Source organism: Drosophila grimshawi, unplaced genomic scaffold, assembly GCF_018153295.1.
Source record: "Drosophila grimshawi isolate 15287-2541.00 unplaced genomic scaffold, ASM1815329v1 contig_59, whole genome shotgun sequence".
Taxonomy (NCBI): Eukaryota; Metazoa; Arthropoda; class Insecta; order Diptera; family Drosophilidae; genus Drosophila; species Drosophila grimshawi.
In genome coordinates this window covers 708,747-727,874 of record NW_025063406.1, presented here as the reverse complement: position 1 = coordinate 727,874, position 19,128 = coordinate 708,747, and the positions used below count along the sequence as shown (strand labels likewise).

The following is a 19,128-nucleotide window of genomic DNA, read 5'->3' as shown; positions in this document are numbered from 1 at the left end:
AGGTATTTGAACTCCGACATTTATTAATTATTCAATCATTATTCAATCATAACAAGTGCATCTGCAGAATACTCTGATACCATGTAAAATGTATGTAAAACCAGCTGATAAAACTAATATTAAGGCCGTCAATCTGCAGCTGATTTAAGGTCAACGAGAAAAATATTCCGTTATATCAGCCAAGGATGATTCATACACTCTTGTCCCCCATTTTGGATGATCTAAAAGAGGTGTGCCGAAAGAAGATGCATGTTTCTATAAGTCTTTGAGATGGTTTAATATATGATTCCATTTAAGTTGATTTTATCTGCCATATGTTTCACCCTACTTTAAATAGTACCACGCACCTTTCAACACCGATTATAAAATAATGCATCTAAAAATATCTGATGGCTTTACTGCACATGTGTCCTTGCATTGGATTTCTCTTGGAGCGGTATTTTCCTGCTTTAATTACCAGCGGACTAAAAATAATTCGCTTTAGATAAGAGATTGACTTTAAAGATACCTTTTTAATTATTTGGACACCTTAAGTCTAAAGTGAGCAAAATGAGATGGCTATGAGAAGTTTTCAGTATCCACCTGCCGGATCTGGTCGAAAAGCAATCCCAAGTATAATCTTAAGTTTATCAACCATAACATATACACACAACACACCATAGCCTTATCTGTTGATAATCACATATCTAACAAGAAAGAACAGTTATCTTGGGCACACCGATAATCGCAAACCCTTGTAGACCAGGCCAAATGTATTTTTTTTTTAAATATTTCTGTACGTTTTAGACAAATTTTAATTAAAGATTTCCCGACTTGCTGCGATTTCAATATTCTATGTTTTTGTTTGTAACAAAAATGTAAAAATAAGTTCCCTTTTCCACAAAAAAAAAAAAATATAATCAAAAAAAAATTTTAGTTTTTGATTCTAGTTTGACAAGTCACAAAAAGCGCCATAAAATTTAGATGCCTGAAGATTAACTTCAACCCACAAGATAAGATAACCGATTTTCTTGATCGAGATAGGCGTAGGCTTACATTTCGGCCGATTCCTATCGCAATTATATGATATAGTGGTCTGATACGACATATGTACTTCGCTTAGCCAAAAAACGGATAGAAAACAAGATTCCTCGTGATTGCTTCTTAACTAAGGTAGTTCAGCGCAAAACACTAAACAATTCGGACAGACGGACATGGCTATATTGACTCAGTATGGGATGTTCATCGAGAATAAATATAAATACAAATAAATGCGCCCGAGGACGTCTCCTCCGATGCATTACATATTTGAAAACATAATAAAGATAATCTCTATAAGGGTATATAATTATTTGTAATATACAATACTGTAATAATGTTAAAAAATATTTGTACTCTATGTTAATAAATTAAAATACATTTGAAATTACTATAGACTTATTATAAAGTTACTGAGAAAGAGTAACAGAATTGATATAAAATACTTATCGACGTGGTGCCAGCATATTTCTCAAGTAAAGTCAAATATTTAGTCAGGAATTTCTTTTATTCAAATACTATGTGTCTTATTATTCCATTGACAAAGTACAAATTACCGTTAAGAAATTAATATGCGTGAAATACTTTTTATAATTAATTTAAAAAGTTGATTGCTTGGCTGTCACCAGCTGTAGTCATTTTACACATATTTACATACAAAATCTTAATATTAATAAACATATATTGTTTTTAGTTGCGGCTTTAGTTCTGGAGGTATCACAGGTGCAGGTTCCAGTTTTCGGGCAACTAATCGCTTGAACCGCCCACTGAATTGTTTGCGAAATCCTTTAAAACTGTTTTTGTCATTAGCTATCAACATCTCCTGAAACAAGAAAAATCATTATTTGCATTATTATTATTGACTTTTAATTTTTGATATTTTATTTTTATTTTCCTTCTTGCTACAGCAAAAAGCTTAACTGGCATTTTTTCATTTTTTCAACAAGTTTGCCAGTTTGAAAATGAATTAACCGAGTACATTATAACGATAAAATATATTTCATTATAGTGAAAAGATTTATATGAAACTGAAAATGTTAATGGAAATATCAAACTGAACAAGAGTTTGTATTATCTAATTGATGTGTACGATGGGATGTTTTATATTATCTCATTTATTATATTATAATCATTTAATTATAAACCCGGAAATTCGCACAAAAAACCAAATAAATTTTTGTGAGATACAGTTTCATTAGAGACAAAGATGATGATAAAGTAATGTTCAAACTGGAGAGTAAGTATGCGTCATCTGTTGGGCAACTGGTTCGTATTTCTACCAAGGTCTTGTTGCAAGAAAAATTTGCAGAAACAAAGGCTTTGTCGAAATCTGAATGTTTGAGTTCTTCGAAATGGAAGTGTTATGGATTCACACGGAGCAATATCATATATTTTGATAATGCAGCGTAAGCGTTTGCCGTGCCTTTAATTTTATTTCATTCCTGCATCGCCAGATCAGTTGTGGAAATGCCATCGACCATTTGGATGTTTTTTCGATTAAAATAAGGAACAATTTATTAACAATCTTAAAATGTTCATGGGTTTTATTTAAGTTTTAATGACAGTTGCTTTTAAGTTAAAAAAGAAATTTGCACGGCATTGGCCTTTCGCGCGTTAGCTTAAGCAAACCTGCCTAAAACTCTTCTTGACTAGCTTTAATGCTACAAATTGTTTCGTTGGTGCACCTCCAAGAGCTCCTCCCATTTCGCTCCATTTTATGTTTACCCTATTTCAATGCCACAGCAACCGCCATCGAACCCTGTTTACATTTATGCAATGTATGTCAAATTGAAAATATCGTTAAATTACAGTGCTTCAAAATTATTTCGGATGCGGGAAGTATGCTGCATTTTTAGCACGGCAAGACCTTTCAGGCAATTTACACAGAACGATATCAAGCTAAATGTATACAATTTTTCAAAGATGTGAAACGCTTTTCAGATAGGTATCATCTTCCAGCGTTTTTCAAAAGACAATGAATGAAAAATTGCTATCATGTTCTGCAAGACCTGATTGTCGATTTGGACGATATATCAATAAAAGCATTGAATTCGAGTTTAGATTAAATATATCATCTACAATCTTTTTTTCACAGCTCAACTACTGAAGATTGTAGTTTAATAAAACTACTTTCCATTAAAATTGGAAAGGAAAACGATGTCAGTAGCTTCTACAAACGTTCATGCACATGGATAAAATCCCCTTGAAAAGGGTGTTATTTCACCTACCGGGTTAATATGATAGATATGTGGTGCAGGCGCTTTTGGAGGAAATGTCCACTCCGGAATATCAATCACATCTGGATGTCCACTTCGACCTTCGGCAGCGCCTCCGCCGCTCATTCGTACGAAAGATACGTGGTGGCTGCTACAGTTGTTCATAGTAGTATTCGTCTCCGTATCAGCATCAGCATCATCTCCATTGTCGTCTAGGTGCTCCTTATCTTCAGTAATAACATTGGATGACGCGTTCCGAGGCTCGTCGCGTTTGCGTAATTTACTTCGAACGAGACGCATTGTGAGTGTGCCAGTGTTATCTTTTACCATTGCAGAACCAACAAATTTAGTGTAATTCAAAGGTGGTCCACTGCTACGGCCGATTATATAATTGTAATGTTCAACAAATGTGTATTCACAATAAAGTGCACAGTGAACAATTCGCCCAAATGGTCAAAAGTTTACTGACATCACACAAATGCCATCGTTCAGTTCATAATTCGTTGTGACTAGTATATAAATATCGATTTTCTAAATGTGGGCTGCAATTTGTGGGTGGTTTATGTCCTGCTAGTATTGTCGTCGTCGTCGTTTTAGCTTGATATGCTATATGCTATATGAATGTGTATATGTATGTTGTATTTTGTAGTTTTGTATTTGTAAATTGGCGTCGTCAAAAATGTTTTTTACAGCCTTTCGGCTGTAATAATTGCTAGCTGTACGCCACAAGATAGTACATTTGGCTTAACAATAATATTCGGCCTATTTTATATGATTGTATTTTTTTTTTTCGTTAAATTCACTACAATATGCTTTTAACAGAACTTTCACAATCGTTGGTCAATTATTTTGTTGGTATAATAATTTGAGGCAAATGCTCAGGCTAGCATTTCCTCTAGCGATTTATATAGCTTGTGCTATGTACATGCAAATGTAATGTTAATTTATATAGACATATATATATGTATTTAATTGTTGCAATTAATTGTTGTACATCACGGCTGTTAGCACGAGGTGACTTCACTTTGGCTTACACAGAATATAACTGAACAAAAGCCAAATATTGATCGCCTCGCATACTAAAATCAAGCACAATTGCTATATTAAGAGGCGAATCTCTCGTTTCTTTTGACGTTCGCTTTTCGCTCTTACACCACTTCGGCTCTCGTAGCGAGAACACTAATACATATATATATTACTTTGTATATATACATGTGTGCATGTTTGAATGTTTGTGTATTCCCAGTAACATTAATGGCAACAATATTTGAGGGGCTGCCTAAAATTCCGTTGACCTTAGAAAATATTTTTTTGTCAGACAGATTGACGGTTTAAACACTTTTTGTGTACATTTTTTACTAATTAAAGCAATATCACACGAAACAGCTGTCCTGAACTCATCTGACATTTTCCACTCTTCACACAACAATTTCGCGTTAAAAAAATTTGTCGTCGTCACGCTTGTGTTGAAAAGATTTCAGTCCGTTTTCAATGCTAATATACATAAGATTTTTTGTAGACTAAGAGATCACAACAAAATTGATTTCTCATTAAGTATTTGTCTTAGGGTTGCAAACTCTACATATATAAACATTAATGTTGTCCAAGTCTTAGCGTAGGAGAGTCAAGAAAACAAAACAGTTCTTTCATCAATTATTATTCGTCACATATTATTTGATTTTTCCTATAGCTAAAATTAAATAATTTGAAAAACTACTTGTTAATTTTGATTTTAACGTTGATCGTTCTACGGTGTGTGGTATTTTGTGTGTCAAGTGAGCGGCGACTTTTACAAGTTTGCTCCGGAACCGGAACTTTTAGTGCCTTTTTGATACGATATGTTTCACATCAGTTTTGGTTGTGAGTAAATTTATATCATTAAATTATTTACCCATTTCATGGAAGGGAAATAAATAAAATATATGCGATGATATAATGAAGATAAGAATAAAAATACCAGCACGCTGCTATCGATAATTAAAAAATACTCAGTTTAGTTTTGCTTACGATGTTAATACCAGGAAATCCGTAAAATAAAAAATTAAATATGAAAATACGCAAGAAAAAAAATAATTCGTTATTACGTAATCATATAATGGAAGAATGATTCTTGGAATTAATGATTTTTTGTTCCATTTTTTTTTTATTTAAGCAGAAATATTTAACTCATAAATAAACTGAATTACTGCAATTACATTTTAGAGCGACATCTAGTAACACGTTTGATTATGGTCCATAAGGTTTTGCAATACTGCAAATTGCCCATCAATTTCGCATCACGAGGGGACGTTCCTATTTCATTTTGTTGCACTTCGTATTTTTACGATATTTCCAGTCCACCACTAAGCAAATTAAAATTGGCTGCAAAATTTGAACAGATCCAGATTTTCGGATGTTACAGGATTTGGTTTCAATAACATAATGGCCGTTTTTGTAGGTGCGACAATTTTAAGACTACAGCTAACAAGCTTGGAATGTAAAGACTCGGAACCTCCTCCTTGGTGGGTAGGTTGGGCGGCCCGCTGTATACTCGGATGCTATCTTTTCCCGACGGATCTCGAAATCAATGATCCGGGTCCAACCGGATGCGTTTTGAATTTAGCAATTCTCTAGGTCCTCATTTTTGCAAACTGGGATAGGCAAGTTAGAAGGGGTTTCCCAGGGTGCCTAGTCTTATTCTGGGCAGAAAATGAGGAAGTGTTCGGGAGATTCTTTTCCCTCCTCTTTTGTCATTTTCCATAAGTCTTCAAAGTGGTCTTGGAGGCTTTTGGAGCAGAGCATTTTGTACTAGAGCTTCCAACTTTTCGCATATTTTAAAAAATCATCAATTACAAATTCATTTGCAAAATGTTATAGCCAAAGGAGTCGACCTTATAAAATGCGTTTTTCCAATAAACCTTGAATCAATCATCAGTCATGCTGCAGAAGAACGGGAAGCCGCGTAATGCCCTTGAGAGTTTTCACCCAATATGTCTTCTGGTAATCCTGAGCCTGTATACCGGAAAAGCTGTGGGATTAGAATAATCCTAGCTTCTCCTGCATTAAATAGGGCAACGCCAAGGTTCCAGTTTGGTTTTGAGCTTCAAAACGGAACGCCCGAGCAGTTAACCGTGTGGTTAAGTCGTTGCGGCTTACTTGGATATCCGGCAGGCATTTCATCGTGTGGGGGATAATGGGCTTCTCTGCTAGAAATTAAAGCATGGTTAACCTTCAATTTTACCAGATTCTTAACCGACATGACCTTTCGACTAGCCTAAGACGGAATCACTCAGTTGAAGTGCATCCACACCAAAGTGCCCAAGGTTAGTGCTTTGGGTCCTTACTTATACTTGCACTTACACTTTTCAATAACGACTTGATCACAGTTAATGAAGTTCCTGTTAAAGACAAGGAGTGGTATTCACTAATGAGACTGCAGACACATTATAGTATCTTTATCGTTTTGGAAAATGGCCTTGTCAGTATATTTGCATCAACCTCAAAAAGTGTACAGCGGAAGACCCAAAGCCACAGAAAGTAGTCTTGTCCTTAGGCCTAGAGTCAGGGTGCTTTATTATGGTAATAAGATTTCCCTGCGCAACAAGACTCGTACAATTAATAACATTATTTCGCCGTCCAGATGTATTTATTTATTTTTAGTCCAAATTATGGGAGCAAAGAGCATTATTCCCTCAAACCACAACGATTGTGACCTTCACATCCCGCTGCTAGCAGACTTTCTCATAGAAATATATACTGGCCAGAATTCTACTGAGGAGCTGAAGAAGGAGAGGAGTCAAAGAAGACTTCTTTGGATATAATTTTTTAAATGTATTAATCCTTAATTTGTTTTAATTTTGTATTCTTCAAATTTATTATTTTAATTCGAATACATTTGTTTGCGCTATCAGCCTTTTGAAAGCTTTATTTTCCAATTAATAACAATGTTATTTCCACTATGACATATTGCTTATTTAAAAGTATATATGTATGTATGTACATGTATGTAGTTAGAGTAGAAGCTAAAGCTTAGTCTTTTTCAAAACACTTTGGTTTGTTTAATAAAGGCTTAAAGCCAATTGCTAAACCTTTTCACAACAAGAGTAACAAACGATCGATGAGTGAACGGAAGGTTTGAAGACCCCGCTAAACCTTCTAAAAACGAGAATAACTAAGCCGATTGACCAGCTAGAGTTATTCGAAACAACTGATTAGCTGCAGCAGTCGGCGGATCAGCGAACGCCCTTTATCGAGAGACAGAGGGAGAGACCGCTGCACAAAGAGAGCGCTGTACAATGAGAGGGCTGACTGCTGCCACTCAAACTGCACTTAATGTAGTTTGGATTTAATTACGACTAACAATAAGCTATTTATATTAAGCCATGCAGGGCTCCAAATTCAAGTATGTAAAGAATTCATTATCAATTAAAAGTTCTTTGCTGCTGCTGCAAACAACCTCTGTTAATCATGCGTTTACCATGTAATATTCTGAAATAGTTGTTACTTGCTTAATTTAGTTAATTAATTAATTATTAATAGGGGCTTGAGTAGAAATATCGAAATATTTATATTTTTATACTCTGATACGGAAGGTATCAAGTTTGGTTGGTAAGTTGTAGGCGATCTCTTTCAAAGATCGGCATATGCCAAGTCTATCTCCGCCGCATCCAGGCCCCCGCAGTTTTTGAGTTAGAGCAAATTTTGTATATACGTATGTATGTATGTTACGGATAGCCGCCCTTAAGAACCAATAACAACGTAACAACGTAACGTAGCGCCAATATCGTCCAAGCCGATATTTCTTAAAATCGATAATAGATAGATCGATAGAACCGCATATTTGCCACAATTTTGAAGATACAGTCACCAAACTTGGAAAGTGACTTGCTCGTAGCCTACCACCCGCACACCCGGCGCCACAGGAACTTCGGCTCTAGAAATCTTAAATGCGCATATCTTCCATCATCTAGAGTCACCAAATTTTAGAAAATATATTACTTCTAACTCCCCTCAGAGATCGATAAACCTGTTAGTGTAAATCGAAAAAAAAAAACAATAAACGCTAAAAGTCTATATCTATTGCAATTTAAGAGCTATAATTAGCAAACTTAGAAGGAACCTTCTCTATAATTTATTTCAGCCATGCCCATTTCCGCCCCAAAGTTTCCGAAAACTCATATCTCCCGTAATTTTAGAGCTACAGTTACCAAACTTGCAATTAAGGCTGCTAGGAGTCTCTTTCAACATTTTTTTTTTTTGGCTACGCCCACTCTCACCCCCAAAATTCGCAAAAGCCTACATGTACCGCATTTTTAAAAGCAAACTTGGACGGTAGATATCCAAAAATCTCCTTTAAAGATCAGTATTTCTTGGCTACATCCACACTGTTCTGTGTTGGTAAAAATACATTAGTGTATTAGAATAGATCCACAGACTTGATCAAAGAATCAATTCACCATCAACATCTAGATTATAATTTTATTGGAAATATTCAGAGATTTTATTTATTCTGAGATTTTATTTGTTATGAATTTAGCTCAAAAGACGCATCAGACGGTCTCTGAAACTGCGAGAAGATATCCTTGGAATATTTTCGACCAATATGGTCTGGGTACACTGCCTCCATCCGGTCCTAATGATGATTCAAATAAGCCAATCGTCGTCATAAACTCTTCAGTTGACACAAGGCTATGTTGAAGATGCGCTGACTATAATAACAGCGCTCTCTGTAACATCGTCAGTTCGTCCTGAAAACTGAGCGATTCCACAGATCCTTTACTATTTCTGCACATCTCTTGTCCTGGTCTCACAGTATTTGCGGGTCGCCTGGAAATTTAGTCAGTACCCATGGAAATCTGGGCTCTTCGGTAGTGCTCGCACCTTAGGTTCGTCCCCCGCTTTACTTATCGCAATCTTCCTCTCCATTTTGTATAGCCTGTTGAAACTCCAAGTTTCAGAAGTCTGAGGAAACTCTCTCCTTTTGGGTGATTGTAACCGATGCGATGACCGTTGCTAATAGGCGTAATTTGAATATATAATAGAATCAAATGCATTTGTTGATGCATATAACATTAGTTTGTAAGTTGGCTGTTCAAATATCTGGACGCTCAGTGTAAGTTTAGATTTCGCGAAGTGATCGTATAATGACCGTTTTTTGTCGATGTTTTGCTCGATGAAGATGAAGATTATTAGCCGATTGAAAAAATAATTAATTAATTATGGGACGTTTATTTTAAGCATATTTTATCTTAATCACAGCTACTTATGACATTATCATGACCTTCAAAATCATTTCTAATAGGTCAAGTTTTGAAATAATTTAGTTGTCATTAAGAGATATCAATTAATTTTTGTTATTGCTTTCGTGAATAAATTCTACCTAATTTCAAATGATGCCATTGAATTTGGGCAGAATACTTTCATATCTTGATACATATACAATTTTACTATTTACTATCTGATCTTAATTTCTATTTCAATGTCACATTTCGGTTTCGTTTTTTTTCACTCCCTTTGCGTTAACTAGCACTTCCTGTGCGTAGTGCAGTTGTCTATCTGCCAAACGCATTGCATCAAAGTCGATCACTAAAGATATCGTAAGATATAATACAATAAAAGTGTGAATGGGGTAGACGATCACTGCGGCAAATCGGTTGTATTTGGGTTCCACATTTTACAACAGTCGCAATAATTAATTGAAATTTTAAGCGGAAACATGAAACGCTTAGCCAAACGAACGAATTCGTTCCTATCTTTGCACAGTGTATATCAGCACTACAGCGTTTTTCGCTCTCGCTTCTCCGCTAATTCAGTCAGCTGGTCGTGCCTGTTCGTGCTGTTCGATAGTCGTGAGACTCCGGCGAGCCAAGCAAGGTTGACTCTGTATTATATACACAGAAAAATACGCCCGCAGGCAAGCAGCTGCACCTTCACATCTTTTTTTTTTAATTTTTGTTTTGTTTTAGCTGTGCCACTTGTTTAGTTAATTTTATTTTTTTCATTCAAAAAGTTGTGTTCATTGAAAAATCAATATTCGTTTTAAAATAAATTCTAAAATATTGTTTTTTTTTGGTGACTACCAATGAACCGCTTATTATTAGTTTATTGTTGTTTAAAACTTATGAATATCTTTAAATATTTTTTATATTCCTCTCCAATTCGTATACCTAGCATTGACCATATATAACAAACCGTTGAATGACAACGCGAACTATTAGCAACTTATTAGTTATATTTTACTATAGTTGGAGAAAGGATCGAAATCTATTAACCTTGAAAGTCAGTCATATAAGATTCATGGAAAAAAGTTGAAAATCAATTCTTATTCAATGTGAAAATCGATCTCAAAGAGTTTATGTTTTTCCGAAAAATTAAGATTTTTTTTTTTTTGATTGAAAAATGTGAAAATTATGCACCTGCAGCACTCAGCTAAAATTAAAACGATCTGTAAAATTTTTTAATCTATCACTTCACGTGACTTTTTGGTTTATTGTCTGAATATTACTTTTATGTTAAGTTTTTAGCTAACTTCTAAATCGGGTATTTTTATACCTAATTAATCAATGAGTATTAAAATTTTCTTTTGGGGAATATTCATTTTATTGACAACTTGTCTAACAATCTTACAATTTTATAAAAATTTGCAGAACATTTTCTGACATACTGGTATTTTTTCCGGTCAGTCTGGTTTTTACACATTCGTGATATATATTTGGTACATTTTAGTACATCTTTTAAGAGTCCAGACATAATATGAAATTTCTGGTTCCGTGCTTAAACTATTTACAACAAGAAATATTTTGGACTAAGACAATTTCAGACCCTACACATCAAGAAGCTCAATCCTTTTCTTATGTGTCGCTTAAGTTAAGCACTAGAATCTGTATTAAAGTATATTATAGTTCTAGTTAATTGTTTCGCAAGCAAATCGATTAATTTGGGATTTGACTTTCTCTTTTTTCCTCTCAAGCCTTTTTTTTATGGCTTTTCGTCGGTCGCCAAGTAGTTCATCAAATTGGTCGCATTGCCAAAAAAAAAGGATACATCCAGAGCAGACCAACCTGGCAGGCGTAAAGTCTGCAAAGCAGTTACTCCGACGGCATGTCGCTTAAGACGGTGCTAATAGCTACTTATTTTTGGGAAAAACTGAAAAAAATTATTAATACCAGCCAATGTTTATCATTAACGTTTTCCGCTGCTTATTCAAAAAGCAAAAAATAAGTTCACACTTTAGATTTTATTTTAGGGTAAACATATAAATAAGTCAATTAAATGCACTGCTTAATATTGTGAACAAATCATTTTGTGTTAGTTTTATTTAAGCATACGCATATTTGCTGTGATAATTACATAATATTTTTTAATATTTCCCCTTCTAGATGAATCTTAATTTTACTTAAGTTCCTTGTGACTATTGCAAAAATGTAGAAGTTTTTAACTTGTAGCGCTTGAATAAATAAATCCAGTCCCTTCGCCAACTCTGTCAGTGCCAAGGGCAATGGATGAATCAATTCTTAGATATATATAGTCAAGGAAGAGTTAAACTGAATTGTTAAACTTACTGAAATTACATTTATGTAATAAATGTTCAGCTACTGCAGCAAAATCTGCTCAGTTGCCATAGGATTTGTTCTCGGCACGTTTTCCAAATTACAGCTAATAGTTTTTCGGATAAAACACTTAATAATTCAATAAAAAAATATTCAGGTACCATAAGGACATCATTTCTTAAAGTTTTTGAATTTCTTAGTCTCAATTTTGCTTTATTTTAATTTTCACAAAATAACTCACTGATGATCGGTATCGGGTAAATAATCTAAAACCAAATTATTGCCTCCTCTCGCAAATCATTTTGAACATATTCTGTACATATGTTCTGCAACAAAAGTTTTTATTTAACTCAAAATCTTCTTTGCGGAAAAACTCAAACGGAAGCAATTTTTTTTTGTATATCGTTTAGCCAAGTGCAAAGTGCATAAGAAGACATCTGTGACGTAATTATTAGCACCTATCCAAATCCATGCCTTGACGATTTTACACATAACTTTTTTTTTATAATTAAGTTACGATTGTATACATATATCGCTGGTATGTATCCCATTGGAGGTGAAATACTTAAATCACGAAAGATGGATGCATCTGTTACTTACGAATTAGTGCAAATTTGTAGATAGGAGTAGCTTTTTGGTTGGTTGTGTTATTTTTTAAAATGAGAAAAACAGAAGTTACTTAAGAAAGTTCGATAATAGTGGCCTGGTAAAAAGAAGCACAGCCAGAAATAAATAGGTAAGCACGTCCAAGTGCATCGAGATTTTTGCTGGTTTTCGTTTGGCGCCGGTACTCAAGGTCAAGTGAAAAAGTAAAGGTATTTCCAAACCCATTGCTGAATTAATTTCAAAAATATCGGTGAGTGCAAAAAAAGAATACGTTTTCATAGGGTTCGGGACATGCAGATAATTATTGTGCTTGCTTCTATTTGGGTTGTTAGCAAATGTTAAATATTATGACAGTCGATGTTTTTTTTTTAACTGGAGAGATTATCGATCAAATGAAATAAACTTGAGATGTTTAGGGTATAGGAGCAGTGCTGCCAATGACAAAAAGGGGATACAAATATGTAAAGCTTAGGAAATAGGCTAAATTTTAAAATGAAGTTCTGGACGATTAGAATGACAATCATCTTAATTAATTGGTTACTTATTATTATCTGCGCCACTAAAGGCATATGATATTCATGTGCCTATGAGGGTTAAACAATTTACAGGTAGCAGCAGCAATTTACTGGATTTACCGTCGCCATAGTCAGCACTCAAGACTTCGTGCTCAACAATTTCATCAGTTGGCAATGCCTGGAGCGCAATCTTAGCGGTTTTTAACCTTACGAGACTAACGCAAAATTAAAGAGAATCAATGTGTCCCATAAAAGCCAAATATCAACACTGAGTAAGATAATTTATATTCCTAATATATGTACATTTATATTACAATTTGGTGTCTCCAGCTCATATATTCTCTGAAATACGTGCGTCCTTTTTAGAAGACGAAAATTAAGGTTTCTTACCTTAAGTAAGTTGGACAAAAAAAATAAAATATATTTTATTTTATTAAACCGATTTTACATCAGAGATAAAATTTAATGTTGCTTATGTATTTACTTTTTCATTGAGCTTTTGACAAAATGTGGATATTTTATTAAGTAATGAATTATCACAAAACAAGCTTAGTCAATATGCCTGATGTTTAAGAATATGTTTATCTAAATGTGTATAACTTTTATATGATATGATTTTCATTAAAATACGGATAACGGTCCATTTAATCGGAATGAGCTGTGACGATCATACAAGTGCTTATTCTGATACATATACATAGCATTTAAAGTTTGTTGCGGATTATATAACTGATACGCGATTGTGGGTAAATAAATATGCTGCTGTGTAATTAATTGATTAAAGTTCGACAGTAGAAACTGGTGCGCGCTTTGATTTGAATCAGAATTAACTTGTGGATATCGGCTGTTTGTTGCTCCATGCTTTCTGTGAACAGATTGACAAGATCTTTCATCGTTAGTGGCTTCTATGTCCGGAGCAATTAGACTCTCAATGGTAAATGCTCGCTTGGGACGTGTTGGCATACTTTCGACGAATTCACTTTCATTTCCTATAGGGTATTTGCATTGTTGATTTAGAGTATTTTGTGCTGCACTTTCAAGCATCCAGTTTTGATGGAAACTGCTACTAGTTGTTGTTGATTTTTGATGAACTTTACTTGGATCGTTGATGAATTTGATATATGCAGATGTTGTTGTCAGTTTCGAATTTAAGAAATCCTCATCAAGATGTTTGACTCGGAATCGCTTGCGTCGCCTCAACAAACTGCCGTTTTCAAACATATCGAATGCCTTTGGATGAAGGGTCCAGTAAGAACCTTTGCCGGCTTTGCTAATGTTACGAGGCACTTTTATGAAGCAGTCGTTGAAACTTAAATTATGTCGCAATGAGTTTTGCCATTTTTGCATGTTGTTACGATAATATGGAAATTGTTCCATAATAAAGCGATATATATCACTGAGCGATAACATTTTCTGCGGCGACTGCAGGATAGCCATTGCAGTCAGAGATATATATGAATACGGCGGTTTCTGATCACCATAAGTTGTTTTTAATGGACGTGGCATTGCGCCGCTCTTTTTTTTTATTTTTATTTGTTTGTTTTCACAATGTTTTCACTTTGGTGGTGGGTAAGCGGTGTTCTCTCGTTGGCATCAGCGTTGAAACTGGCAAGAAGGTCTTCCAAATACACGTTTTAATAAATGGTCACCACATATCCATTATTTTCTTTGCCAAGCGAGAAAGCAAGATGAGCCCCTGACGAACTATAGCTTGGCTCTTTTGTGAGCAGGTTTTCAAGTGCGACGACATGTTTGCCGTCTCGCTCTGCAGTTTGCACCAATAAGAAATTGGGGTGGGATTTGTTAAGTGGGTTGTATGAAAGAAAGGTCACCAATCCCAAATGAAATATATGAATATTATATTATACATATATGTTCAAGTCAAACAAATCAAAAATTAATTTTGTATAAGATGTGATTGTCAGTAATTTAGTAATTTAATTAAATTTGTAGATTTGTTATTAAACTACGACGATGGTAAATAAGTCGATGGTAATAAGTCACTTTAATACTAGTATACGTTTTTATGTTATATGTTAATGTTAATTTACTAGACATAGTTATATTGTAATGTTTAGAAATATAAGCAAGTTATGAGTTTGCCACAATTATCAATCATTTTGTTTTGCATACAAGACTTAGGCAAAATAGAAATGGATGTTGGAGACTTGAGATCTTTAATATGACACTGATATTATCTGTACAACATCATTTACCTCTTAACAACATCATGTAAGTACATAATTATGCTCATTTCATAAAAAATGCAAAAGTCATTATTAAGACATAAAGATTGTACTTTTTATTCTTGTGTAAATGTATTTTACTGACAGTAAAAATACCTTCGACCTCCAAGAGTAATTATATTCCTATAATAAATAACAACTTAATTCTGACTCCATGTAAATCTCTAGTAAGTTAATTATAATAACGTTAAGCAAAAAAGATACTGTTATTATTACAGTCACAGCAGAATTTTAATACCACCTGCGTGGGTTTATATATATATGTATATATTATTTAATTATAGAAAAGACATGAAAAACTTTTTGCTTACCAATAAATGCTGACCAACCTCACTACTTTGAACACTCAACATTTCGACACAGGTAATCGAAATCCGACAAAAACACTCTGAAACAAATTTTAGTAAAATTTTTAGCGCCAAGAGAAATTACCCTTATTATCATGAAAGTATATTTCTACAAACAAGGGTATTTATTTTCTTAATTCCAGAGTACATTTTTCTAAAATTGAATTATAATATGTCTAATTTCCAAGTCAATAGCTTTATATATTATATATTAGTACTTTAAGATTATACATATAGCAACAATTAAATAGTTTATTAGTTCGTTTAAGTAAATTTTGAAAACTATCAACCCTTCGTTCTCATTTTGACTGAGCATAACTCAGTCATTTAATTACTTCTTTCTGAATTTCAGAAAGAATATTTCTAAAAATAATGGTTAGCATTTCTACTTATTAGAAATATTTTCAATTATTAAACAATAAATTTCTGAAAAATAGAAATTATTGCTAAAAAGAAGAATTTTTAGTAGTTTTCAGGGCGATTTAATTTAGTTTTTTTTTTATCGTAGTGTATAGTACATAGATCTTGATAAGGAATCAGTAAACAGATGTTCAAGTTGTTCCTTACGAAAATATAAGTTTTCTATTTACGTGTGCATCTACACCTCCCCGTAACTTTGGCGAAAAAGGCAAAATATACTTGACGATTCATAATTGGCATAGACTATTCCCTATTCGACAAATCAACGGCGACACTTTCACTTTAATTTTACTGCGGATTTCTGTTATCTTCGAAAACTGCAAAATTTGTGCTGCCTCCTCTGATAAATTACCGATTGGTAACTGTTAAGTCTTCTATATTGTTTTATAATTAAATAAAAAACTAAATAATAATTTAATCGGACAAAACTTAAATATTATCGTATCGCTTAGTATTAATCTGATCTACTAGATATGGCAATTCCATAAGACTATCCGGCTCTTTGCGGACTATAAATAATTAACTTTAAGAGAAGTGAACACCTTGAATATTAGCAATAATAAAAAATACTATAATGAGTCTGTGTCAGGGAAGTATCTCCGAGGTCATAAAGTAATTATAATCGATATCAGCTGTGATAATTTACCCAGGTCCTTACGAAGTCGATAATGACGGATGTACCTGGATAAATCTTAGAAAGCTAGAGAAATTTGGAACAAAAATTCTTGTTTGGATCAAAAGCCATAAGCCATAAGAAAAAACGGGTTTCTTATTCAAAATAAGATTGGTAAGAATGTCGAAAGGATCTCGTATATATTATATGTTACTGACTTAGGATCAGGGCATCATGGAGCATTTTTGTTTGAATTTTCACTAGCTTATAAGACAATTTCATGTCAACCAAATTAGTTCATTAATTAATTGGTCTTAAAATCTTATCTTCTGCTTCTTCAGAACGGGTTTTTCTGACACGTTCACTGAGATAAATGTACACCCCGCCATTCAGCCATTAAAGCCTAGAACGAAACAACGTGAAATTTTTTAGCGAAAATATGAATATGTCTATAAAAAAACCAACAGCAATGAATACATCACTTAAAGTTTATATTATTGTATGTATTTTATTTTTTGTTGGTAAAATATAATTAACTAGCGCTTTCTCTGATCGGCCCCACTTTAGCCTATATCACTTAACTGACATGAATATATCTGCCTTTAGACAAGATACGAGTGTTAATATTAAAAGAACGTTTTATGGCAAAATTTCAGTTGTGTAAGAAGATTATTTATCATGACAGTTTATACGTTTAAAAGCACATCTTAAGGGAAATACAAAAATGATAAAAATAAGAAAATTACATTAAATCAAATATCAAATTTAAAATGTCTAATATTATTGAAATTAATCTTAAAATTTTAATCGTCTATATTTAGTGTCCATATATTAATAATATCATCAATTTAACATTTATAAAATTGATTATTTATTCGTTGCAAGTGCCTTAAATAATATGGTTGTGAAGTTGGGAAGGAAAATATCAATTACAATAAAAATAAATTAAAAGTACGCAAGTTTGTAGGCATAATAAGCTTGCGAGGTAGCAGCTGATAATCATAAGCTAAGATGAAGAATATCCTCTTTAGGTTTCCGAGCAAAGCCTTTGAAAGCGTGCAAAAAATGTTCATATGTAAAATCGAAAGCGATGAGTTATTACAGCTAGTTACTTGATATCATCATTACGCTTCCACGAACTACACTCAGAAAAAATAGAGATCATTCAAAACACCCATAGAAAGCAACATGCTGGAAATTAGACATATTTTTTTTTTACAAATTTTAGTAAAATTCACGTTGACATTAAAAAATCCTTAGGTTTTGGAAAGCCAAAACCTTAAATTTTAGAAATTTATTTTGTAAATAATAAGGTGAGGAACCCGTTTTTTTCTGAGTGTAGTCGCACTGTGCGAGTGGTCGAATTTGAGCCATTGAATGCGAGTAGTTATCCCCCTTCCAAAGGACGGTGACTCGGTACAGCTGGTCCATTTCAATAAAATGATTCTATAATTTCTTTGGCTGATCCTTATCTTGTTAACGTCGCTCTTGTAATTAGTTTTACCGACTCGGTTGATGACGGCAGCGACACTGCATCCGCAACGATGTTTTGCTTTCCTCCGAAGCAGATGACCTAGATGCAAGATCACTGTTAAGAATCAACGAGTTCTGTTGCTTCCACTGATTATTTTGTAAAGTCTGTTGAATACCACAAAGATTTTAGTGTATTGTTTCTTGACTAGTGCAATGACCCAAAAAAAGTTGGTTCTTTATTGATAGTCCTCCAAATATGTTCTAAAATACGGCCACTAGACATAGCCTCTCCGCCTCAATTTAGGCTTCTGCTTTATGTACCACCTGGTTATGTACTTCGACTTGGCACGACTGACAAGTTCAGGATACCATCAGTCTAAGCCAAGTCCTTCCGAACACATCAAGTCTGTCTCCATACGTGAGCAACCGGAAGCTGCACAAATGGCATCGCCCTTTCCCTCCATAACCACGTCATCTTGTTTTCCAACTCATTAGGATCTAACGGAGGAACCTCAAATCTGCGAGCACTTGGAATTCGCAGCTAATTTTGTTTATGTATATATGCGAAGCTTATAATTAAAGAAGACTAAGTTTTATATAAAAAAAAGTCAGAGCGCATGCCAGAGTGAGATTTTTCTTCACTATCCTTTACGATCCTTGTCGTATTTTAAGACTTAATTTCCTTTTTGAGTGATGCATTATGGGTAGAATTCTTGTGGCTCACAAATGTTGGCTGGTCTTAGCTCGGATGCTGCAGTTACCTTTTGCTAATCTTGTCTGATGCCTCACTACATAACTCAATGCGCAAGACACTTCAGTTCTTACTGACAGAGTCACACTTTTCAACATTGATCTTCAAGATAATCTTTCGTAATTCAATTATTTCAATTACAACGTCCAGATAGACTACGTTTGCCCTTGCCCTTTGTGATGCCACAAATAACACACAGCTTGCCGCCTTTTTCTTGACCACTTGTGCACAACGTGGATAAAACGTCTAACTACATGTTGAAATCTCGTCTCATCCTATGATTTTTCAGAATGTTTAGCTGCTGAAAAAGGGTAAAAAAGGTGCATTATGTGGCAAGCATGTGCATAGCCGTATTTATGAAACTAATAAGCCTTTTATCTTGCAAAACGATGAGCT

General features: G+C 34.0%; 2 protein-coding genes across 2 annotated transcripts; both read right to left on the bottom strand.

Moving 5' to 3' along the window:
• Positions 1 to 1,506: 1,506 nt before the first annotated feature.
• On the bottom strand, positions 1,507 to 5,003 carry LOC6563092. Its single transcript, XM_001990802.2, has 2 exons — positions 3,246 to 5,003; positions 1,507 to 1,840 (listed from the first exon to the last, which is right to left on the bottom strand). Exons 1-2 carry the CDS (start codon positions 3,561 to 3,563, stop codon positions 1,688 to 1,690), a joined length of 471 nt encoding a protein of 156 aa, XP_001990838.2. The 5' UTR covers positions 3,564 to 5,003; the 3' UTR covers positions 1,507 to 1,687.
• An 8,358-nt stretch (positions 5,004 to 13,361) lies between these two features.
• Positions 13,362 to 14,435, bottom strand: LOC6563093 (fork head domain-containing protein FD5). The gene has a single exon (XM_001990803.2). It carries the CDS (start codon positions 14,386 to 14,388, stop codon positions 13,504 to 13,506), a length of 885 nt encoding a protein of 294 aa, XP_001990839.1. The 5' UTR covers positions 14,389 to 14,435; the 3' UTR covers positions 13,362 to 13,503.
• Positions 14,436 to 19,128: the final 4,693 nt, after the last annotated feature.

What these genes read in the sequence shown, in the direction of transcription:
- LOC6563092 (XM_001990802.2), bottom strand. Translation starts at nt 3,563, where the DNA reads ATGGTAAAAGATAACACTGGCACACTCACAATGCGTCTCGTTCGAAGT. An exon ending in ATATCTATCATATTAACCCG is followed by an intron (nt 1,841 to 3,245) that starts GTAGGTGAAATA and finishes TTCTTGTTTCAG; the next exon opens with GAGATGTTGATAGCTAATGA.
- LOC6563093 (XM_001990803.2), bottom strand. Translation starts at nt 14,388, where the DNA reads ATGCCACGTCCATTAAAAACAACTTATGGTGATCAGAAACCGCCGTAT.